The sequence below is a fragment of the Pleurodeles waltl genome, chromosome 3_2 (assembly GCF_031143425.1).
Source record: "Pleurodeles waltl isolate 20211129_DDA chromosome 3_2, aPleWal1.hap1.20221129, whole genome shotgun sequence".
In the NCBI taxonomy this organism is placed as follows: Eukaryota; Metazoa; Chordata; class Amphibia; order Caudata; family Salamandridae; genus Pleurodeles; species Pleurodeles waltl.
This window is the reverse complement of record NC_090441.1, coordinates 51,572,058-51,597,135: the sequence shown is the minus strand read 5'-3', so window position 1 is coordinate 51,597,135 and position 25,078 is coordinate 51,572,058. Positions and strand designations below refer to the sequence as shown.

Below are 25,078 nucleotides of genomic sequence, written 5' to 3'. Positions count from 1 at the left end.
ACTGGACAAGTTAACACTTAGGACTTATGGTCAGAGACAGCACAGGGAGGGGGATAAGTCAGGCAGATTGTTAGCATGGATACTGAAAGGTGAGATGGTTTCCCCCCCTCCCCAGCCCCCCAATATTGCATATTAGACACCCGTTAGGAGTACTGGTTACAAGTTGAAGGAACATTTTAGCTGTATTGATCGAACGTTTTTAAAAAAGTATCCCGAGCTGGCCCCCTGGGGCCTGATGAGTCTATACAGTGGTTCCTACAGAGGTTAGAGCTCCACCAGTTTGAGGGAACTGAAAGAAATCATGCTGGAGGAGGTGGGTACAGTTATAACTGCGTTACAAAAGTCCGAAGCCCCTAGTGGGGGATGGCTACTCTGTTTAATTTTACCAAGCATCTTCCGCCCTCCTCTGGGAGAAGCTGTTGGAGGTTTTCCGGGAGGCCTGTGAGAATGGTATCTTGGCTGAATCGATGCCTTATGCTCAAACCTGGTGGAGACCAGAGTGATCCCTCCTCTTATAGGCCACTCACAATCCTAATTAGTGATGTCAAACTCCTTTGCAAGATATTAGCCACCAGATTTGGGGAGGGGGCGTAGAGGGGTTGTTCAAGATTTGGTTCATGAGGGCCAGTGCGGTTTTACACCGGCCCGAAGTATGGCCTTTAACTTACGTCATCTGTCCCATGTCTTGAATGAAACCATGGATGTGGCACAGGAGATGGCACTGCTGTCTATAGACCTTGAAAAGACCTTCAATACCGTTGAGTGGAGATATCTGATGGCCGTACGACAGGTGATGGGATTTGGCCCCAGTTTTTGTGCTTGGGTATGTTTACTTTACACTGACCCCATTGCGTGTGTGCGAGTAGGTGGTGAGCCCTCGGACTCCTGGGTAGTGGGCAGGGGAACTAGACAAGTGTGTCCCCTCTTGCCCCTACTTTTTGCCTTGGCAATGGAGTCGTTGACTCTGTTGCTTTGTAGGGAGATGGACATCTGGGAGATTCGGGTGGGCCAATCCACCTATGTAATCTCTTTTATTACCTAGGCATCTGAGTCACCCTTACCGAGGCAGCGTATAAAATGCTGAATGTAGAAGGGTTATGTTAGGTTTGGAACGCTCAGTCTTGTTGTGGAATAAGTTGCCGCTATCTGTTATGGGCAGAGCAGCATTTGCCAGGATGTTTTTTCTCCAGCGTTGTCTCTACCTGGTGCAAAATTCGCTGTTCCCACTGACCTTTCAGTTATTTGCTTGCCTATGTAGCCTGTTGATCTCTCTTGTTTGGGCCGGGTGCCGTAGCTGGGTGGCCTTATCCACACTTCAACAGGACCTGGAGGAGGGTGGGTTGGCTGTCCCAGATATTAGGCTATGCTATTACACAGAACACCTTCAACATGCCTCAAAGTGGCTGGTTGAGACGAAAACATGGGAGAAGTGACTTTTGGGTGGAATGCTTGGCACTGACACACTAGCCAGGATCCTGATAAGAGGCGGTTGTTTGGAGCGGGCGGTCCTGTATCTAGTGCATACTAGTGGGATGATATGGCAACAGGTGGTTAGGAGGGTACTGTGTCGCACTCCCTTTGATCAGGAGTTAAAATTCTGGGATTTAACTCCGTTCCGGGCAATAGAAGATCAGATGTCTATGGAACAATGGAGAGCAGGAGACTGTCTGGTTGCAGGGGAGTCTTTTCATATCAGGAAGCACGGGAAGAGTTTGAACTGGGCCAGGGCAGTTTCTTGCACTATGCTAAACTCAAAAGTGCTGTACAGGAGTTGTGGTATGATTTGGGAGACATTTGATTACTCTATTCTAAAGGGCACTTCAGGAGGACATGGATCAAAAAAACCTGTGCTGCACATCGAGCCATGGGAGTGAAATTGGGAGACCCAGTGACGGACGCGGATTAGGCTAAGACATTACTGCTTGAACAACTGTCTCATGCAACAATAGATTCAAGCTCCTACACTTTAGTTTTGTGCGTCACACATATGCAACACTGCATCACCTGAAGAAGATGGACTCTGCTAGGGGGGCCAGGTGCAACCACTGTGACGAGAGAGATGCCTCCTTTCTCCACTTAGCGTGGTCCTGTGAGGGAGCACAGCTGTTTTGAAGGGCGGGGGACCCTAAGGTTGTGGAAGCTACGGGCCTGGAGATTGCCCTGACCCCGTTGGCCTGTCTACTTGGAGTGGTGGTTAAGCCCAGAGGGTGGAAGATACCGCACAAACTTGCACAGCTGGCACTTACGCTGGCTAAACGAAGGGTTAGCCTTAGGATGTATGAGCTCCAAGAGACCCTTGGTTGCTCACTGGCTGCGGGATCTTCTGGAATGGGTAGTAGCAGAAGAACAGCATATGTGTTTGTCAGGTACTGATGGCGGGTTAACAATAGATTTGATGGCGTGGCATGTTGGAGTGCTTTACAAATGATGTGGCCTCGGTCCCTGAGACTAGCACTGATACAGAGGGATGATTGATGCGATTATTTTGAGTTGCAATTGTCAAGACAACCAACTGTGTCCACTTCGGACCTCTTTTATGTCGGTGGTATACATGACTTGGTTACATTGTGTCACTGCATCGCATGGAGTGATATGTCGCTAACTCTGACACGTAAGTTGTATCATATACCTGTAACTGAATAGGTATCTCTCCTAGGAAGAAAATGTATGTTGGATTTGTCACATCTTGCACTGTACTGTTCTAGTTTAAATTGCAAAATCAATAAAAAGAGTTGTTGAAAAAAAGTTTTGTGCAGGTTACGCTGCTAGTGGTTGGAATCACATCTTTGTTTATTTGGATAAATATTGCTAACGCATACCATAATCTTTCTCTCTTTGTGCCCTCTATTCAGTTTTGGCGTTATCCCCAGCACTCCACTTGCAATCCACACCCCATTAATGCCAAACCAGAGCATTGATATTTCACTCCCTCTTAATACTCTGGGACCTGTCATGAAGATGGAGCCACTCAACAATCTCCAGGTAATGGGGACGATGATGCATGGAGTGAAAGATGTACTTTTAAGAAAGAAGGTTAAATGCGGAGCTATGGTACATTAATTGAGAAAGTGGAACAGTTTCACTTCTTTTCCAGCTATGTTTCTATGGCTGGCAGTTATTTAGAAGAAGTAGCCTTTAATGTGCTGGATTACATGACTGTCTCATTATACTTCACTACATAAGCATTGTAATAATTGTTTGTTATATTGGAAAATGATTTAAAAACACTTTAAAAAAAAAAAAAAAAAGAGGTGCTAACCTCTATTTTGAGAAAGTTTGCATTTTCTCCATTGTATCCTTTTAGTAAAATTTTGTCTCAGGGGACATAATCATGTATTTCATTTGACCAATTACGGTTCTTGCCCTCTTTGTCAATCTGTTTCTTACATTTACTGTCTCTGCTGTATGTCATTATTTTCTCTCCTTTACTTTTCCCTTTATTCCTGGGACATCTGCTTGTCACCTGTTTCTGTGATTTGTGTCTTGTCAAGCAGTGCTCCCTGCTTTCAGTGTCAGGCATTTTTTGCCATCTTCGGCTAGTACTTTTAATCTCTACCATTTTCATTCTGCTCTGTAGCATGTTTTTATTTTCTCTTTTCATTTCTCTGTGTACTACATCGGCTGCTTTTTGTCCCACAGTTTCAGTAGCCTTGTGCCCCATGGCTGCTTTGTTTATAACTTTCCCTTCATCTTTGTCTGGTGCCTTGAAATTTCTGTTCTTCCATCTCAGAGTATTGACATTTCCAGTCTTCGTGTCTGGTGCCTTCCTGGTATTTCATGTACCCTCCCCTGACATTTCCTTTCTCCATGTGATTTGGCTTCTGTGTCCTGTCATTTTTTTAATCACTTTGGTTTGTCAGTCAATACCTAGTACTAACGTAAGTTGTCAACTACAGCAGTTTACATGACCAATCCAAGGATTAAAATATTATGCACTTCTTATCACCACCTGAAAGGATCAGACATTTACAGGTTATTGATAACATTCCAGGTATATAGCCAGACCGCACACAGCACACCAACTGTGGCCACATCCTTGTGCAACACCTTTTCTGCTAACGCAGTCCATCAATCCTCTATAAGGGAAGGCAGCTGCTTCGAACCTGTCGACCCTCATTTGGCACCATTTGAACCAGCACCCACAGAGGACCCCTGGGAAGAATATGACATCGAACCTCTAGGGGGTTGTGGATCCAGATCTGGATCATTATTCTGTAAGAGCGTCACCCCCTGATGTCACCACGGCCTACCACAAGGTGATCCATCGGGGCATCCACCTTCCACAAAGTGGACATGCATGTCTCCCGTGAGAAAGCAGGTTGATCAGATGTTAGAAAAAATCAAAAAGGATATTGACACTGCAAAGGCCATGGATTCCTTTCACACTCTTTCATTAAAGGTCTCCTGTCATAGACAACACTGCAGGGCAGGCTCCAAAGTCTGTTCCCAGACCCTCCCTTCTCCTACCAGAAGCCATACCACCAGCAGACGGCACTTGGATACACCAGAGGTGCCTAGAGGGGCAACAATAACTGAGGTAGGAACGAAGGAGGTTCTGGCAAAGGTGGCGCCGCCTCAAAATGTTGACCCTTCCCCTTCTCTCTCCTCTAAAGCCCCCCTATCAACCTCCTCCATTTGCACAAGTGGTGGTGGGGGGGGCGGTGGAGAGAATCCAGGACTTCCTTCCCCGCTGGCAGGAAATCACATCAGACTAAGTGGGCGTTAGTGGTGGTTCACCACTGCTGCTGTCTAGACGTTCTCACACCCCTTCCCAAGTTCCCTCCCTGCAACCACCCCTTCAACATTAACAGTCTCACCCTTCTGCAGGAAGAGGTACAAGCACTTCTCCAAATAGGGACCTTCGAGCTGGTGTCTCCCTGACCAGCGGGGCAGTCACATTTATTCCCTTTACTACTTCACCCCCAAGAAGGACGGCTCCTTTAAGCCCATTATGGACCTCAAGCCCCTCTTCTCTGAACACTTGTATATAGTACCACTGCAGGATGTCATTCCTCTGCTTCAACAAGGCAATTACATGATGGCATTAGACCTCAAGGACACCTACTTTCACATCTCCATCCATCCCTCCCACTGACGTTATCTCTGATTCCTGATAAGAGATCATCACTACCTATTCATGGCAGTTCCCTTCAGCGTCACCACAGTTTGAAGGGTGTTTTCAAAGTGCCTATTAGTAGTAGCCTCCCACCTAATGAGAGAGCCATCCACATTTTCCCTACCTCAACACTTGGCTGATCAAAGGCGAAGCACCAGTGTCTAGCCGACCCAGGCTGTTGTCTCGCTCTTACACATCCTCTGTTTCACCATAAAAGCCACTAAATGCCACCTACAACCCCTTCAAGCCCAGCCCTTTCTAAGGTGGTACTAAACTCTGTTACAGGCAAAGGCCAACCCCAGTCCAAAGAGGATGTTAGCCTTTCAGCAGCTCTTACCTCTTTTTCAGCCTTATCTTCAACTCTCAAAACCTTTATGTGCCTACTAGGCATGATGGCTTCTTGCATTGCTATAGTACCCCAGGACTGGATCCACCTGTGCCCGCTACAAAGTGCCTCTCCGATCAGTGGGCACAGCCAGAGGGTCAGTGGGAAGATCTAGTGTGGGTAAACACCAGCAGCCATTGCTTTCTGCAGTGGTGGAACATGACAATCTGTGGTAGGACAGGCCCTTCTTAGACCGCCATTCATATTGTCCCCATCATTATGGACACCTCAATCCTGCTCGGGGGGTGTATCTAGACCACCTGACTATACAAGTAATCTGGCTCCTCATCAGTAGTGGCACCAAATTGATTATCTTGAGCTCTTTGCCATGCATCTCACCCTGAAAGCCTTCCTTTCCTTCATTCAGAGCAAAGTAATACTAATCAAAACAGACAAAATGACAGCTATGTACTACCGCCAGAAACAGGGCTCTACTCACTCTCCCCAATCACTACTGTCACAAAATACATGGCATTGGGCACTGTGGTACTGCATTTCTCTAATGGCGGAGTACCTGCCAGAGGTGGGCAACAGGCTGATCTGCTAAGTAGGACGCATCAACAAGTCCCCAAGTGGAAACTCAGTCCGCAGTCTGACTCCATTACTTTCAGCTTTGGGGCACACCACATATAAATGTTTGCCAACCCTGGAAACGCAAAATGGCCAAACTTCGCCTCCAGGTACCCACACCCAAAGTCTATGGGCAATGCACTGTGAAAGAAATGGTCAGGGGTCTTTGGTGGATAGTTAGCTGCATCCAACCTTGCTATCGTAAAGCTAAAAGAGCTATCCTTATTACCCATATGGCACAACGTACATGCAAGCAAGGTAGCAATGATGGCTTTTCTGGATAGTATTCCACTAGCTGACATATGCAAAGCTGCCCTCTTGTCACAAGGTTCTTAGTTATTGTGCGGATATCTTAGCCAGAAAACAGGCAATGGTTGGCCAAACAGTCCTCATGCATACTGTTTCAGACATCTGTATCATTTACACGCTAGTCACCACTTTTAGAGGGGTATTGCTTTACTGTCTATGCAGAGCATGTGTGTCTGTTCTACAGCAACATGTTACAAAGGAAAAATGTTACTTACCCCGTAAGCATCAGTTCTGAGAGTGAAGTGCTGTAGATTCACATGTGCTCACCCTCCTCTACAGAAGCGTGTGGTTCTGATCCCAGATCTCATCTTTTATTAACTAACTTTTTCTCAGTACACATATGCACCATACATCGCTTAGTCAACACTCTGTATAATTGTCACATGGTATGCAAAAAACTATTTAATATGTAGTTGGTGCCTGTACACATTGCCAACTAAGGGGGGCCTCGCACTGCAGTTTGGGACTCAAAAAACTCTTTGAAGAAAAACAACTTTCAAATGTCCAAGTTCAACACTAGACGGAAGGAGTATGCAAACCATGTGAATCCACAGCTCTGCATGCTACTAATAACTGCTTTTAGAGGGTAACATTTTTCTTTCATTGCATAAGGCCATATCTGCCAGCCAGGGATTGGTGGTCAATGAGCATCTCCTTCCACGACATAAGGAGATTCTTCTTAGACATTATTAGTGCCAATATGATGTACTTTCTTTTGTTGGTATCTCCTTGACTCATTACAGTCAGACCATCAGTGACTTTGGCACCACCTCAGCTATTACTCTGCTGAGTATCTAAGTGAATGAGTGAATGAAGTTAGATTTATCTACTTAAATACCCAGAGGCATCAAGGCGCTAAAGACTTGGTAGTTCAGATGACAGAAAAAGATGTACTGGGGAAGGATTCTCAGTTCTATATCTAGAGGGTTACTGAGTGAAAAGCCAAGTTTTCAGGGCATTTCTAAAGGAGGCATGTGTCTTCAGAATAGAGACCTGTCTCGAAACAGAGTTCCATAACTTGACCGTAGCCACTGAGAAGGCTGTACTTCCCAGTCTTGCCTTCGGAAATTTGGAGACATTTCCATGCCAGAAATGCATGAAACCTGTACCTGCTCCCCTACATCTGCTGTGTAGTATTTCTACTTTTCTGCATTTTGCTGCTGCTATGAGGACGAAAAAAAGTGATTGGTGCTGTGTGCAAGTTAATTCGCACTCCAATCATTTATTTTCTTTTTCAGTTAAATTCCACAGGAATCCTGAAGCTTCGGTTGCATAGCTTACTGTGACATGGGACTCGAGCTGCACCTCACTGATTACGCCCTTCTAGTCTGAAACAGGTCCGGGGTGTCTAATGTTCTACATTAGAGGGGACATGGCCTGGCTGTCGGATCTGAACTGTTCCTTTTGGAACAGGAGGAAAACTGATTTGGATGATATTCTGTGTCAGAAGTTGCACAGTGAGCAAAACAATTATGGGCTGGAATATGGCCTACAGTAATGACCTTTGACTGAGATTAAATTGCACTGCTGTGTCATTGTTGCATGTTAGGACTTTGCCATTCTCATAAGATCAGGGCTCGAAAAATCATTAAAATATTACTAGACCTGCAGGTCAAGTAACTTAAAAAATCTACTCGACCTAACTGCAATGTACATGACCTGTAAACGGGTCTCAAATTGTGTGATCCTAGGCAAATAATTTACAGAGTCGCCTTTTTCTTAATTCTCACATATGATTGCACCTTCAAATATGTGAGCTCAGCATTTCTGCAGTACAAAAAAAACACTTTGTTCGATTAAGTAGACTAAAGTTTGCTGCATGCATCACAAGAATCTAGCCCACATCCCCATGAGGTCTAGCTCACATAACCTAGGACTTCTTTTAGTTTACTAACAACATTGCCACCAGGGCAGGAGTGTTTCTCAGTTTGTTTAGACACTCAATTTTAATAAATATATTACTAAACCATGATGTGGTAACATATTATCATCTACACATGGTAACTTTCCAAGAAATGTCCAAAAACCTGTCTAGTAACTTGTAGCTTTACTGATAAAACTATATAGTGTATTAACAATCTGTGAAAATTGGGTTTCAGAAAACATATCCTTTGCACATCAACTTGTAAAGTATTCGGATTTGTTTTCATCCTACAAAAATATTTTTTCATCACACAGAAATATAAAAAAAGAGGGCTTTCACAACTATTGAAATATTTTGAAATGTTTGCACAGTTGACTTAGTCATTTAAATGTTGTGTGTTATGAAAAACCTGACGCCCTATATCCTTTAGTTTACATTCTAAGCAGCAGGTCATACAGTTCACATTACAAAATCCTGGAACTCTGCAGCCAGAAGAAACATTAATTGTAGGAAAAAAACTGACTTTTGGCATCTGTCTGTGAACACAGAGCAAATGTGACATAAGAACAAAATTTAAAGGCATCTTTTATTGCCCCTCCACTTTTCCACTTGAACAGAACACATTTTCAGTGTCAACTCGCCAGAAGGGACTAGTACGTATTAAAAATAGCTCAACCTGATCAAATAAGACTCGCCAATGCGAGTGGTGGAGTGGATTTTTTGAGTCCTGAAGATAGAGTGTGGGATATACATTGAGAAAGCAGGTCCTTGGTGACGTGGCAGGATGAAAGACTGCAGCTTGTCATGATTTAAATGATCAGGTGGAATCCACTTGATCAAAATGATCAGCATCACATAATAGTAGGCTTCCACCTACAGCTAGGAGGAAGACGTGTTATTGTGGTCCTGAGCGATGATCAGAGTGCAGGGTCGGAGGGGGACAGAAAATAGACCAGACAACAAAATGAATACATCTCCCAGTAGTGAATTAGATAGCTGAAAAAGTGGCCCATGTTTGCAAATTGGGGCAGTTTTGAACTTGTAAGGGCACACTGTGTAAGGATTTTGCAAGGTCTGGGAGACTATATGGATTTGAGCTTGCTGCAGACAATTGGTTTGGGAATATCAAGGAAATCAACAGTAAAAAACGGTATCACCAGACCATGAAACAGGCCCACAAACAGCCCCCTCGCCGACCTGACAGACAGGCCCTTCAGTCACTGCCAGAGTGACCTATAACACAGTCCAACCCCGCCAGAGTAACTGGAAATGTAAGTCGCAAGCCATTTGCAGTGTACAGATTCCTTCATAAATATGTACAGTCAACTTGTAAATAAATTCCACTGTGTGAGAAAGGGGCAGGACCTTGTGTCGAGACCTACCTAAGAGGCACTCTGCCCTCCACCAAGCCTCCCAAAAAAACACAAAGGGTCTCTGAGACGGTCGCCGATGCTTGTGATGTTTCACCCCCCTTAATGGACATCAGCTAGTTACGGCCTCCAAAGACACGCTGGAAAGCCCCTTTGTGCAGTGGTTTCCAGCTTATCTTTCCTGCCACCCTGTGATTTCGGCTCCTCACTGGGTGACCGTGTGAAGGAAGCTAAATTTGTGTGATATGGTGGCACAGTGTGAGCTGGCAGGTCTGCAAGTGCCTGTCCCCTTTTCTAGATATATTAAAGGAACAGCGTGAGGTAGCCAAAGAACGGGCCTGCATCCACCTCCCTCCATAAGGTTTGTAAAGCTTCTAAGGCGCTCTGTGACATGTGGAACAGTGACGTGGCACCGTAACACTGGCTCTCCTGCTATACATCTCATCCACCTTGCTTCTTACTCATCCCAAATAACCAGAAAACCTAGCACCCTCTCGGGTAATAGTGCACTTAAAAAAACTCTTCAGTCAGTCAAAGCTGCAAGAAAGGTAAAAAGACTAACTTTTTTTATTCATATTCTTCAGTGAAGTGCAAGGTGAAAGAAATAGTGTAAGGAACCTGTTCACCCATGTATACAGGCTTTCTAAAGGTCTCATCCCATAAGTGGCTTGCTCTGGATAGCTTCAGTGCTTAACAGTGTGTCTGGTTGGTCGATTCATAATGTCACTGCTGTCATTCTTTTTTGTGCAGGTGGCGGTGAAGAACAACATCGATGTCTTCTATTTCAGTTGTCTGATTCCTCTCAATGTTCTGTTCGTGGAGGATGGCAAGATGGGTGAGTGTTGCAAGCAGTTCCACCTCTCTGCTGTTCCAGCCCAACTCACAGAAAATGTTCCCTTATTCTTTAGCTTGTTTCTCTCTCAGTTTAGACTGCAGTGGGTATGTTTCCTCTTAGTCTACAAAAATTAGTTTTCTCTGGGTGCAAAAGGAGGTGGTATATCAGTGGTCAAACTTTAGTTTTTGGAATGGTGTGTGACACATGCATGAACTGACAGACAAATGTTTGGAAAGTGGCTTGTTTCCACTGTTGAACACCGTGATTATCCTGACAAAGCAAGAACTGCACTTTACCTTTCAAACTACAGTTGTAACCATAACCCATTCTAGAGCAGAGATGTAGGTTACCAGGCCATAGCAAAGCTTTTCTCTTTGTATAAATAAGCGAAGAAAAGAAACTGACTCTAAACAAAATAAAAAGACAAAAATCAGTGCACTTTATGATCCCAGTGGTAAGGTATACATAACACCGACTACATATCAGCCTTATTCAAGAATAGAACCAAGCCTATATCCTCCATTTGACGACGGGTGTAAAAGCTTTGGGAAGGTGTATCAGAAGCTCTGCATCACTGCAAAGTCTGTTTTTTTCTTCACCACTTCCCCGTCACAATTGTGACTTACACAACAAATTATGCTGCATCTGTCGTTAATTAACACTAAGAGAATGGTTCTGGTTAAGATATACTTTGCAGAAAACCGTGATCCACTTCAATGCGCTGTGCACTGAGAAGCTCAGCAAAAGGTAAACCCACAGATAAAAAGTCTGCATGAATTGTTAAATTGAGTTTCATTAGAGTGAATAATGTGCTGATAATCGTAGAACCACTGCACTGCTAAAGTAAACTTGGAGACTTTGGGAAGGCCGAAAGCTGGGAACTTTACTAAACTTGACCGAGGGGGGAAAATCTTTTCACACTCCAAATCTCGACACAGCTAAACCTGCATGGCACTCTTCCTCGATATTAGATGTTCGTCCATAAACCAGCCCTCCTCCATTCAGGCTCCATCTAACGCTGTGCTCATTTTCAGCTACCATATTTTCTACTTCCTCACCTTGCATGTTATATCAACAGTCAGAAAATGTGTTTTCTTTAATGGAACATGCTGTACATCAAAAGAATATTCCTGAAGTTCGGATACCAGTCTAACTGTGGCTATCTCTAAACCTGTTATCAGTGTCGGTTCCAAATCCCATTGAAAGACAGGGTGGTGTAGGGGCTCAGTAAGCAAAGTATAGTGTGACGATAATAGTACAAACCTCCCTATATCTCACAGAATGATTCTCACCGAGGAGATTGTCTACATCCTCAACCTTCCGCTTTGAATGGTGCTGTTACAGCATTGCACACCCCAGGCTGCCTTAGCATCATGCTTTGTTCTACAAACTCATTTCACGTTTGTTAACCATAAATCTAAATTACAGGAGTAGAAACGTATTCCTATTCACTGCATCCGCAGCACTGGTATTTTACGAAGAAGGGCAGTCTGTAATGAGCATGTACGGGTTTGGACAGGGAAACTGCGAAGAGATTGAATTAAAATATGGGGGGGGAACCTGCAGTAATCTGTGTTTATTTAACCCATGTTTTTGGTCACGTGGTTAAAAATGACTCCGTTTATCAAGTCTCTTAATAAAACACGAGGTATTTCCTCACAGGCTTCTCCTCTTCACTAACAAACTACACCATAGTAGAATTACCTAAACATCTTCCATTTATGCTAATCGTTCGTGGCACCTCCGAAATTCAGCATCTCTCCCTTACCTCACGAAACAGATGGTGGTCCCTCCTAGGTACACGCTGATACCCCTTAGTCTCCTCGACATTTGTCATGAACCTCCAGCAGTGAATACAAATATGGTTGAGTTCCAACAGTGTTGTAATTTACACCTAAATCATCTGACATTTTCACGGTTATCGCACCAGTAAGACTATTCCACCACTATAAATATCTTAAAGTGGAATGTCCGGTTTTGATAGTCTGTATCCTGTACAAAGTGTACTGCTCCCTTTATACTAGGGTCACCATCCTTACCAGAATCATAAGCCATGGCCACCTTTCCTTTGGGACTGTTTTTCCTTCTCTTCTTGGCCCTACACACTCAGGCACAATTACTCTACTTATCACACTCCCTACTGCCCTTCGACGGTGAAGCAGCTGAGACCCTTGCTAAGTGAATGGTACCTCCACAACATCATTTTCCTTCCTCTTTTTTTCTTTTCCTGCCCTCGTTATTCATGCTTCGCTTAGCGACACACCACTAACACCACCCACCTTTGGGTGCTACATCACCCCTCAATTCTCCCACAGTGTGGGACGCATTGTGAAGGATTCCAGTGGGGGCAGAACTCTGAGCCCTAGAATACCCTTCGCACGGAGTTCGGGCCCTTCTACACCGCGCCAGTGTTGTAACACTTGCGGGGTAGGCCTGACTACACCCAGAGGAGGCTGGCCTTGACCATCCCTCTTGGTCCTCCTTTTTTAAGGTACTCTGTGCTGTTATTCTGACTGACTTCTAAAAGGCTTCCTGTGACTTTTCACTGCCACAACTACTTTTAATCTGCCTCCATAGTGCCAACCTAACTTCCTAGCCCTTCAGTGTCAGCAGGATGGATAACCATAAGCTAGGCCCTAATGCGGCGATAGCAGTTGCAAAAAAAAAACACTGTTACACTTGATAGGTATATTGAAAAGACAAGGGTTCCCTAGACAAAGAAATACTTATTGCCAGGTGGAGCTCCGGTGCCTGGTTTAGCTACTTCTAGCTGTCCAAGGGAACATGAGGAGCCAGATTACAAGGTGGGTGCCCCAGGACCCTGGGTAACCCTCATTTACCTCTTAATCAGGTGGGTTCGACTATGGGTTGCATCTCTAGATGAGATCTCCCACTAGCAACAGGCCCCTATCTTATAGTTATGGCAAGTGTCCCAGTCCTACGCCCGAAGCAAATGAATTTGCTGTGGAGTTAATTAATAAGACTGCCCAGTAGATTCACAGGAATCTTGGGTGCCAGGGCAATATTTGTTACTGAGGTTGTTATGGCAAGAAAGGGTAGCTGGGTTGTGAAGATGCATAAAGAATTGATGGGGGATTATAGAACTGTTACCTTCAGAAGTCCTAGGGTTGGAAGTGATATTATTTGGGTTGCTTATCAAGGTCAAAGCACATTTGGTAATGTTAAGATCTTGGCCCTTGGTTACTTCTGTAGAGTTTGGGTCACAAATTCTCAAACATGGGAGAGTTTCCTTGCCCTATGCCTGCCCAGTCATTTTCTTACAATATTCCCCCTTCAAATTGCTTTTCCCCCTTAGGCGACTTGCCAGAGAATGACTGACTCAGTGTTTGTAATGTGATCAAGTCGATCCCTGTTCGGGATGGTAGTAGTGGTGTGGGCTCTTCTGTTGTCCGGCAGTGGCCCCTTCATGACTTGGCAAACTGTAGGGATTTGACCGTCGTCAATTCTAAACCTTACTCCTTGTTAACTAGCAAAGTGAATCCAGACATCCCAGCGAACACCGCTCAAGGGGTCAATATTCTCTTTTGGAACATCAACGGCCTTGATAGGAAAGTGGGTTGCTAGGATTGGGTAACTTGATACGTAAATGTGATTAAAAATAATTCCAAGAGACCTGGGCCACTGAAACTATTAGTATGGATGTTTCTTATTCCCACACGGTTTCTGCGGACCCATCTTTGTCAGGCAGAGCAAGGGCAGGATTAACAGCCTGGTTTAAAGTCACCCTGCAGTGAAAAATTATTCTGGTCCTTTCCAGTAGCGACTTACTTCAAGTTTTTATATCCATATGGCCTGATAGCTTGAATTTTGTTTTAATTAAATATTTAATGGGTATTTTGAGTCTGATAATATTGCAAAATGTAATATGTTATTCTTGGCCTTTAAGTACACCTTGTTTTTTGCACAAAGGACATCAAATTATTTTGGTGGGGATTTTAAGGCTAAAATTGGGTTAACAGCTTGAAAATGAGTGCAGCATGTTTGACCACATTAATATAGGCAAAGATAATCTGCCTGGGGACCAGAGAGGCCATGCTGTCCTCCAACTGATCACTGCTGGAACTGTGGGCTCTGCTGTTGTGTAATTGCTTTAATGCCATCTCTGCAAGTCTGGTTTTCCTCAATCATGGCACACTACTGTTATCGTACCAAACTTTCAAAAAGGGTACCCCTCAGTCACCCGGGTGTTGTTGGCTGATATTCCTGCTGGATTCGGTAGTGAAGCTGGCAGGGACAGTTGTCCTAGAGCGTCTTATAACTTGGGTTACGGAGAGTGATACACTCTTGGAGGTACAAAATGGATTTTGTGTTGGGCTCTGAACTTTGGAGCAATGCCTAAATATGCACCTGCTGATTAGCAAACATGCCATTGTAAAGCAGGGCTCCGTCTGCCTGGCCTACATGGACCTTTCCTGCGTCTTTCACAGCGTGGTAAGGTCTAAATTGTTGGAGATCCTGATCAAGTTTAGGAGCGGATGCTGACCTGGTGGAGATCCTTAGATCATTATATTACGACTTGATAGCCTCAGTCAGGAATGACCCTTCAGGTGAGGGGGTCAGACAGTTTCAAGCTGGGAAGAGGGGGTGCATCATGGCTGTGTCCTGGCTCCGCTATTGTTTCTTCTATATATCAGTGGTTTAGGCACAGACCTGTCTAACAAAGTCTCAAATGCCCCTTTAATTGGCAGGAAAAGGGTCCTAGTTTTACTTTATGCAGATGACGCGGTCTTCTCCAGAACTCCCATTAGTCTTAATATTTTATTTCAAGAATTTGTTACTTTTATAGGGTCACTTGGGCTGGTCACCAACCAAACGAAAACTTATATTATGGTTTGTAATTTCAGACACCAAAAGATGGGGGGTATATTTATACAAGACCACCCTGCCCCATGACTTCTCATGCTTGGATATGTAGTCTTTGATGCAAGAGGTCATTGGGGACCCTGTACTGCCAAAGTGCACCAGAAATTTGTAAGCTCAGTGGCATATATTTTAAATCTTGCTAACCGCATTGTGGGGAAAAAACATTGGCTTCTATATTGGAGGTATATAGAGAAAAGTGTCTTCTAATCCTCACCTACAGGTCAGGAATTTGGGGTACGCTAACAGTAATACTCTCCAGGGTGAACAAAATAGGGTGCCTAGGTGTCTCCTGGGCGTTTCGCCTGCATGTTTAACTGATGTTACGCACCAGGAGCTTGGAGTGGACTATGTGGATAACCTCATCAAGTTGGCCCCGCTGCCTTTGTGGCACTTGATTTGGGAAAATCTGCATGCCTCGTTTAACAGGGCGATCAGCAATGATTTTCTTTCATGTGAGGGACGTCTGAAAATTTCATGGCTCAATTATATTAAGACCAAATTGACAAATTTGGGGCAGCCGACTTTCTTTTCTAAGCCCACTGCCTCAACCAAATCTGAAATGGTCTGGTTGAAAACTGCTTTTAAGGCAGAGGTGCCGTCTAAGGGAGTGTTAGACCTGGCAGCTTTTTGGCATGTCTCCCATGTCGTTCTGCCTTCTGACCTCCTGTTTTTATGGTATACTGGACTCTGTTTCTGCTGGTTTATTCTGTCTGCGCACTTTACCACTGCTAATCAGTGCTAAAGTGCAAGTGCTTCCTATATACATTGTATTGGTGATTGGGTTATCCATGATTGGCATATTTGATTTATTAGTAGGTCCCTAGTAAAATGCATTACAGCTGCCCAGGGCCTGTAAATCAAATGCTACTAATGGTCCTGCAGCACTGGTTGTGTCACTCACATGAGTAGCCCTGTGAACATGTCTCAGACCTGCCCTGCAGTGTCTGTGTGCAGTTTTAATCTGCCAATTCAACCTGGCAAGTTACCTACTTGCCAGGCCCAAACCTTCCCTTTTACTAGATGTAAGGCACCCCTAAGATAGGCCCTAGGTAGCACCCCATGGGCAGGGTGCATTGTATTTAGACTTCAGGACATGTACTGGTGTGTTTTACATGTTCTATCAGTGAAATCATCAAATTTGGTTTTCACTGTTGCAAGGCCTATCTCTCTCATAGGTTAACATAGGGCTTGCCTTTAAATAACATTTAAGTGCAGTTTCCCTTTGAGAGTAGATAGAGATCTGGAGTTTGGGGTCTGTGAACTCACAATTTTAAAATAATTTTTTTAGTGAAGTTGGTTTTTAGATTGTTAGTTTGAAAATAACACTTTTAGAAAGTAGGCATTTTTTTGCTTAAACCATTCTGTGCCTCTGCCTGTTTGTGGATTCCCTGACTGGGTCAGTTTGACAGTTGGGCTGTTTGTACCTCTCCTCTAGACAGTGACACAAAGGGAGCTGGGGTGTAGCCTGCATATCCTGATGAGCCATCTGAGCTGGAGTGGAGGGAGATGAGTGGTCACGTACACCTGAAATTACTGTGCCTCACTTCACACAATACCAACCCCCTGGCCACAGCAGAGACTTTCCTTTGAAGTGGGGCAACTTTAAAGGCAGAAACGGGTATAAGTAGTGGACCCAAAACCCCAGACTTTTAGAATCTTTCTGGAATCAAGAAGAACCTCTGCCAAGAAGAACAGTTGAAGAGCTGGAGGAGGAGTACTGCCCCTTCGCTGTGTTGCTTTGCTTGGTTGGCCTGCAGTTGCTGCTTCTTCCTTAAAATTGAGCAAAGGGTGAACTTTGCTGTGTATCGTGCTTGAGAAAGTTGTCCAATGCTTGGAGTGGAACTTGCCTCCTGTTGGAAGTCTCAGGGATATCAAATACTTCAGTTTCATCTGCCTACAGCACTGGGAACTGTGTGTTTTGTGCTGTTCAAGAAGAAAAACCACTGTGACACCGCCAGTGACACTGCTGGCCTCCATCGTGACCTGCTGAAGCCACACAGTCGCACTGCCCCGCTTCGCACTGCAACCCTGGTCTCACTAACGCTGCCATCTGATGCTGCCACTGAGACACCGCTTGCACCGTGACCTGTGGGCCCCGCACTCCGGCATCGCCATGCTCACACCGCAGCCTAGGCATCCCCGACCCGCCAATCCTGCTGACACTGGTGCCGCAGCCTGCAGCATGGCATGCGAACACTGCTCGTGAGATACACGAAGCATCGTCCCGCACCGCAGCCGCAGCCCACTGATGCCAGCACTATCGACTCCAGTGTCGTCAGCAGACATCCCTGTCTGCACCACGACCCGTGGACACTGCACAGAGCCTTTCCCGCACTGCACCCCCAACTTGGGACTGCCGAAGACAGCGCTTCAGCAACAACAACGACGCTGCTGCCTGCACCGTGGCCTGGTGACACTGCATGTCACACTGCCCCACTTCAGCCCTGACTCTATCCATGCCAGCGGTCTTGACTTGATCAGCCCAGAGCTCGAGCTGCAATGTGTGTGACTTCAAGTGCCCAAAGACCCCTGCACTGACGTCTGGAACCAACAACAGCGACACCGCTCTCCAGATCTCATCGCGAGGATCCCGACCCCCTGCATTTCCAAGGTAGCTGGCCTGAAATGCTGTGGCTGGCCTTAACTGTTGGTTTTGTTGATCACGACGCTGTGATAGCCCCAGATGGAGCTGCTGACTTCAAGGAACTTTATTTTTAAGTTAATTCTTACAAAATTCATATCTTTATTACTGTATGTTGGAGTTTTCTCATTTTGGCCTTGTTTTACACTGATAAATATTGGCTATTTTTCTGAAAAGGTGTGGTGTCCTTTTGTAGTGTTTATACTTGTTACTGTGTGTTATGTGCAAATGCTTTACACATTGCTTCTGAGATAAGCCTGACTGCTCATGCCAAGCTACCAAGGGGGTGGGCAGGGGTTATCTGAGCAGGTATCTCCCTTATCCTGACTAGAGTGAGGGTCCCTACTTGAACATGGTGCAAACCGACTGCCAACTAGAGACCCCATTTCTAACAGGGAGGAACACAAATTTACTAAATCTACTGTAGGAGTACATTGTGATCCATAGTACAAAAGCCCTGGAATCATATTTAGAGTGGATCGACTGTACCTGGGGCTGAATTTTACTATTTGGATTTAGGTTGGGCTTTGTGAGATAGCACCTCATGAAAAATACTAATATGTCCATGTGACAAACCCTCCCCACAGTCTGCTGCACTTTACCTTTTTTCTCTTCTTTTTTTTGGGGGTTTTATCTAACCAAATGTTTTTTTAAATTCCAGTTACCAGGGAGCAGGGGAATCTTCTGTTGTGGCCCTGGTGTATTTGCAACAGCTTGATTCCCCATCCAACTGTAAACATTTGCTCCTTTTTAAAATGTGCTATCAAGAGAAGTAAATCAATGTTTTAAGTGGATGGGTTTTTGTTGGGTGGGACTTAGTATTTGATTTCATAGGCACTTGCAGTGGCTGTCTATGAAATTATGTTGTGTAGGTCATGTGGATTTTATTTGTCTTATTACTGTCAAATGTCCCCCGGATCTTGTGAAATCTTCTGTTATTTGTCACCTGCACTTTATTTGCTATCACTTTACCTTTAAGTATTAGGGATTGGTCTAGCCTTGCTAGCTATGCTGATGGCTTCTAGAGGCCCGTTTTTCAAATAGTGATATTTATTTTCTGAGGTTTTTACCCTTGTGCAACGGTCTGCTGTGAGCGTATTAATGATGTGATTTCGATGCACTTTTAAGACTACTTATGTAACCAAGAAAAAGTTTGACTTGATTTACTGTCAGCACTTCGAGAAATCTCACTAACAATGTTTCACACCTTGCAAAGCTGTCTTAAGTCGGGGAAAATGCTTCATCTTTAGAATATTGGTTCAAACCATGAACTGATCTTGGTAGAACTGGTCCAGAAAAGGGCACAAATTGCATATTGCTGCCTTATTACACAGACCCGTCAATAACTTCACTTTGGTACTCCTAACTGTTGTAGATAGTGTGGCATCGGGAACTATGTATATATTTGGGTAAAAATGCTGTTTCGTCCTTCGAAATAATACGTTGCACAATCTTGTTTTTTTTCAGATTTACTGTCAACATATTACACACTGTCTTCTTATGTAGCAAACCCCCCAACAGTTCCCAGCGTGTAGTGTTATCCCTCCCTCCTTAGTAAGCAATGGGGGGGAGGGGGAACTGTGGAGGGGACTTCATCGGATGAATGATTGAATGATCACACACAAGCTGTTGGTACAGCTGCATAGGCTCACAGTGCATCGACAGAAGAGATGGTGCCTGAACCCACCGGCTCTAGGTTTCTTCTGCACTCTGTCAAAGAAACACGGTGCTCACTTGCTCTCTTTCTTTCTCTGTGTCTGCCTGGCTCTCTCTAACCATCTCTCTCCCACAGAAGTGTCTGTTTAGATATTGGCCTCATCCTTCGTTGGCAGCTTTGACTGTCAGAAGGCCTGAAAGGTTCCATTGTTTCTGATGCTCAGTCAGTCTGAAAGTTCTGATCCCTGTATGCCTAGCTTTGTGACATTTTGCTTTCTTCTTTGCTCAGAGCGTCAGGTCTTCCTAGCAACGTGGAAGGACATCCCTAATGAGAACGAGCTGCAGTTCCAGATTAAGGAGTGTCACCTGAATGCCGGTAAGTAGCACAAAGGTGTACATTGAAAGGACCTAGACCGATGAACTTAATCTTGAACAGTGCCCCTGGACTAAATCCTCTGTACATATGTATCGGGACTACAGCACAAACCTAACGGCGAAGCAACTAAGTACTGTGTGTTTCCGAGTAGGGGATGATTTGAGGTTAACATAAAATCCGGGGGGTGGGACGGGACTGTTGTTTTGTGTTGGGTTTTTTTTTTGGGGGGGGGGCGCTTTCTCTTTACAGTGTATGCAGAGGCAGAAGGAGCCACGCCTTCGTTTTATTGGTGGTTGAAGAGATTCTTCTAGATCGACTGTGTCTCATCTCGTGTCTGACGCAAAGGAGTGAGCATGATCTTGCGGTGTGGCTACTATAGAGATCCACTGGTGATACAAAAGCAGGGAAGGCCGACTGAACAATAGCGAGTGAGGCCAAGAATTGTCTGACTACGCTCAGCCACTCAAGGATTTCATCAATAATCTAGAAGGAAAAATTGCCAGCTCAACACCAACAGTTCAGTCTAATGCTTAGTACTAATGATGGATAGCTAGCTTTGCTGCACTGAGTGTGTCTTGACTTACCCTGTGGGAAGATGAGGGTCAATACCCACAGACATTGAAGGGCTTAGTCCTCCCAGGGTCATAAGGGAAAGAGGGCGACTACTGCCTATAACCAGCTAATAGTCAAATGTATACACCTACTGAATACATAGGAATACTAGAAAGTAGTTAGTATCACCGTGTATTTTTCCCTAGCCTGGTGCCACTGGGACCATCACAACCTTCTTGATAGAAGCTTAAAGAGACAGAATTCAACAGCCCCCTTGGCAGTGACGGTAGCAGGAACAGTTCTTGACAAATAGTGGTGCCTTCATGGGCAGCGGGCATCCTTGGTGACATGTAGTACATTTCACACACCTGGTATGGTGACATATTGGCCCAATTTCTGTGCCCTGCAGATTTCTCGAAGCTGGGGCTATGGGCTGGACCTTCATGGGAATGGTATTGCTGAAGGGCAGATGCTCTTTAGACCTAGCCAATCGAGTAAGGATTGGTCCTTCTCAAAGCCAGTGCCCTTTGAAGCAGGCCTGGTGCCCACACACTGACCCTTTGCTGAGTGACTGGTTCTGCTCGGACATTGTCCAAGTGATGAAGGACCTGTGCTCCTCTCACGCGGCCCATCAATCAATCAAAAAAATGTGTATAGCGCGCTACTCACCCGGAGGGTCTCAAGGCGCTGGGGGAGGGGGGACCGCTACTGCTCAAACAGCCAGGTCTTGAGTTGCTTCCTGAAGGAGAGGTGGTCTTGGGTCAGACGGAGGTGGATGGGGAGGGAGTTCCAAGTCTTGGCTGCCAGGTAGGAGAAGGATCTTCCTCCCATGGTGGCTTTTCTAATGCGTGGCACGGCGGCGAGGGCGTGGCTGGTCGATCGTAGCTGGCGGGTGGGAGTGTAGAAGGTCAGGCGGTTGTTGAGGTACCTGGGGCCCAGGTCGTGGAGGGTCTTGTGTGCGTGGGTGAGGAGGCGAAACGTGATTCTCTTGCTGACGGGGAGCCAGTGCAAGTCTCTCAGGTGTCCGGAGATGTGGCTGTGTCGGGGGATGTCAAGGATGAGGCGTGCGGAGGCGTTCTGGATGCGTTGGAGTCTTTTCTGTAGTTTGACCGTGGTTCCGGTGTAGAGGGTGTTACCGTAGTCCAGTCGGCTGGTGACGAGTGCCTGGGTGACCGTCTTCCTGGTTTCGGTGGGGATCCATCGGAAGATCTTTCGGAGCATGCGTAGGATGTTGAAGCATGATGATGGGACGGCGTTGACTTGTCTGGTCATCGAGAGGGAGGAGTCCAGGATGAAGCCCAGGTTGCGTGCGTGGTCCGTTGGTTTGGGTGCGCTGCCCAGGGCAGGGGGGTCACCAGGAGTCATCCCAGGCAGATGGTGATGATCCAAGGATGAGGACTTCCGTCTTGTCTGAGTTCAGTTTCAGGCGGCTGTTCATCATCCACTCGGCTACGTCTTTCATCCCTTCGTGCAGGTTGGTTCTGGCGGTGGCTGGGTCGTTGGTGAGGGAGAGGATCAGCTGGGTGTCGTCGGCGTAGGAGATGATGTTGAGGTTGTGATGGCGTGCGATGGCTGCGAGGGGGCTCATGTAGACGTTGAAGAGGGTAGGGCTGAGTGATGATCCTTGTGGTACGCCGCAGATGACTTCGGTGGCCTCGGATCTGAACGGGGGAGGCGGACTCTCTGGGTTCTTCCGGTGAGGAACGAGATGATCCACTCTAGTGCCTTCTCTTGAATTCCGATGTTGCTGAGGCGCTGCACTAGGGTGCGGTGGCAGACCGTGTCCAACGCTGCGGAGAGGTCCAGGAGGATGAGGGCCGCTGTTTCCCCGTTGTCGAGCAGGGCTCGGATGTCGTCAGTGGCTGCGATGAGGGCGGTCTCGGTGCTGTGGTTGGCTCGGAAGCCGGACTGTGAGTGGTCGAGGGATCCATTAGTCTCGAGGAAGGCGGCCAGCTGTCTGTTGACGGTCTTCTCGATTACTTTGTCAGGAAACGGGAGGAGCGAGATGGGGCGGTAGTTCTTGAGGTCGGTGGGGTCTGCTGATGATTTCTTCAGGAGGGCGCTGAGTTCGGCATGCTTCCAGCTCTCCAGGTAGGTGGCGGTGTTGAAGGAGCAATTGATGATGTCCCGGAGATGGGGTGCGATGACGGAGTCGGCCTTGTTGAAGACGTGGTGGGGGCATGGGTCGGTTGGTGATCCGGAATGGATAGTGTTCATCGTATGGATGGTGTCTTCGGTGCTGACCGGGGTCCAGGCGCGGAGGGTGGTGTTGGGGGGTGTCGGTTTGGTGGTTGGGTGCGTGGTCTGTGCGCCAAAGCTGTTGTGTATGTCGGCGATCTTGCGGTGAAAGAACGAGGCGAGTGAGTCGCAGAGGTCTTGTGAGGGGGTGATGTCGTTGTTTCCGGCGCTGGGGTTGGAGAGCTCTTTGACGATGCTGAAGAGTTCCTTGCTGTTGTGTGCGTTGTTGTCTAGTCGCTCTTTGAATGCTGTCTTCTTGGTGGTGTGGATCAGCTGGTGGTGTTTGCGGGACGCGTACTTGAGGGCGGTCATGTTGTCTGTAGTCGGGTTACTTCGCCAGGCTTTCTCGAGGGTGCAGCAGTTCTTCTTGGAGTTCTTGAGGTCGTTGTTGAACCAGGAGGTTTTCTTGCTGTTGGGCCTGATGGGATGGGTTTTCAGGGGTGCGAGGTTGTCAGCGCAGTTGGTGATCCACTGTGTAAGGTTGTTGGCTGCTTGGTTGGGGTCCGCTGAGCTGGCGGGAGGGTTCTGGCTCAGTGATGTGGAGAGCTGGTCGGTGGTGATCTTGTTCCAGCTCCTGCGGGGAGCCTGTTGTGGGTGGTGGTGAGTCGTGGTTTTTCTGAAGCTGCAGTGGACGCAGCTGTGGTCTGTCCAGTGGAGTCCGGTGGAGTGGCTGAAGGAGATGTACTTGCTGGAGGAGAAGACTGGGTCAAGCGTGTGTCCGGCGTAGTGGGTGGGGGTGTTCACCAGTTGCTTGAGTCCGAGGTTGGCGAGGTTGTCCAGCAGGGTGGTGGTGTTGTTGTCGTTGTTGTTCTCCAGGTGGAAGTTGAGGTCCCCTAGGAGGATGTAGTCAGCGGAGGAGAGGGCGTGAGGGCTGATGAAGTCTGCGATGTCTTCGCTGAATTGTGTGCGGGGTCCTGGGGGTCTATAGATGAGGGTGCCTCTGAGTGTGGTCTTGGGGTCGGTGTGAATCTGGAAGTGGAGATGTTCGGCAGCTGTGAGGGTGTCATCGGAGTTGGTCGTGATGCGGATGGTGTTCTTGTGGACAATGGCGATGCCTCCTCCTGTCTGGTTGATGCGGTCCCTCCGGGTGATCTTGTATCCGTCCGGGATGGCGATGTCGGGCGCTGAGGAGGCGTTCATCCAGGTTTCTGTGAGGAAGGCGACGTCTGGAGATGTGGTGTCGAGCAGGTTCCAGAGTTCCACGGCGTGTCTGTGGATGGAGCGGGTGTTGAGCAGGATGCACTTCAGGTGGTTGCTGTTGGTGCTTGGTTTGGCGGGCGCGGTGCGGGTCTGGATGCAGGAGAACTTGCAGGATTGGCAGGTGAAGGGTCCGTGGGTGCGTCTTGGGGCGGCACGGCAGCACCCGGGGATCCGGCCGGTGTTGAGTGCGATGAGGGTGGCGGCTTCGTAGGTCCGGCGGGTAGGCTCGCAGCGGCGGGGGCCAGTGGGTCTGGCGCTGGGCGCGGTCCAGGCGCGGACGGGCGCAGACGGGCTTGCTTTTGGTGCGCCTTTGGCGTGCCAGCGGCGCGCCCGCTGCACGGCCTCCATATGAGGGGAAGAGGGAGGGAGGAGCAGCTGGGAGGTGGGAGCGGGGCGGCCAATGGGGAGCAAGGGGGCGGAGCTACCGGAGTGTAGCGGCGGGAAACAAACTGGCGGCGATGGGGTGACGCAACGAGGCTGGAAGAGAAAAGAACACAGTAAGGGCAAAAGGTAAAAAGTACAGTGGAACAATACCAGGGGCACAGGCACTCGGGGTACAGAAGAAAGAGCGGACACAGGCACTCGGGCACAACGAAAAGGACGCTGGCGCTAGGTCACTGGAGGCGGGAAAAGGCAGTCAGGACACAGGAGCACAGGGCACAGGAGCGAGAGCGGTCACACTGGAGGCTGTGTGGCGGGGAGGGGAGCGACCTGCCTGAGAACCAGGGTCAGAGGTCGCTCTCTCTATCGCTGCGCGGCCTCCATATGAGGGGAAGAGGGAGGGAGGAGCAGCTGGGAGGTGGGAGCGGGGCGGCCAATGGGGAGCAAGGGGGCGGAGCTACCGGAGTGTAGCGGCGGGAAACAAACGGGCGGCGATGGGGTGACGCGACGAGGCTGGAAGAGAAATGAACACAGTAAGGGCAAAAGGTAAAAAGTACAGTGGAACAATACCAGGGGCACAGGCACTCGGGGTACAGAAGAAAGAGCGGACACAGGCACTCGGGCACAACGAAAAGGACGCTGGCGCTAGGTCACTGGAGGCGGGAAAAGGCAGTCAGGGCACAGGAGCACAGGGCACAGGA

The 25,078-nt window shown here is 47.2% G+C and overlaps 1 protein-coding gene across 4 annotated transcripts in view; it reads left to right on the top strand.

Moving 5' to 3' along the window:
* Positions 1-25,078, top strand: part of AP2B1 (adaptor related protein complex 2 subunit beta 1) — a 347,393-nt gene that overhangs the window by 300,547 nt on the left and 21,768 nt on the right. For all 4 annotated transcript variants that reach the window (XM_069226745.1, XM_069226742.1, XM_069226741.1 and 1 more), the window contains 3 exons: positions 2,853-2,982; positions 10,365-10,449; positions 19,920-20,006. In XM_069226745.1, coding sequence (XP_069082846.1) covers positions 2,853-2,982; positions 10,365-10,449; positions 19,920-20,006 — 302 coding nt within the window. The remainder of the gene's footprint in view (positions 1-2,852; positions 2,983-10,364; positions 10,450-19,919; positions 20,007-25,078) is intronic.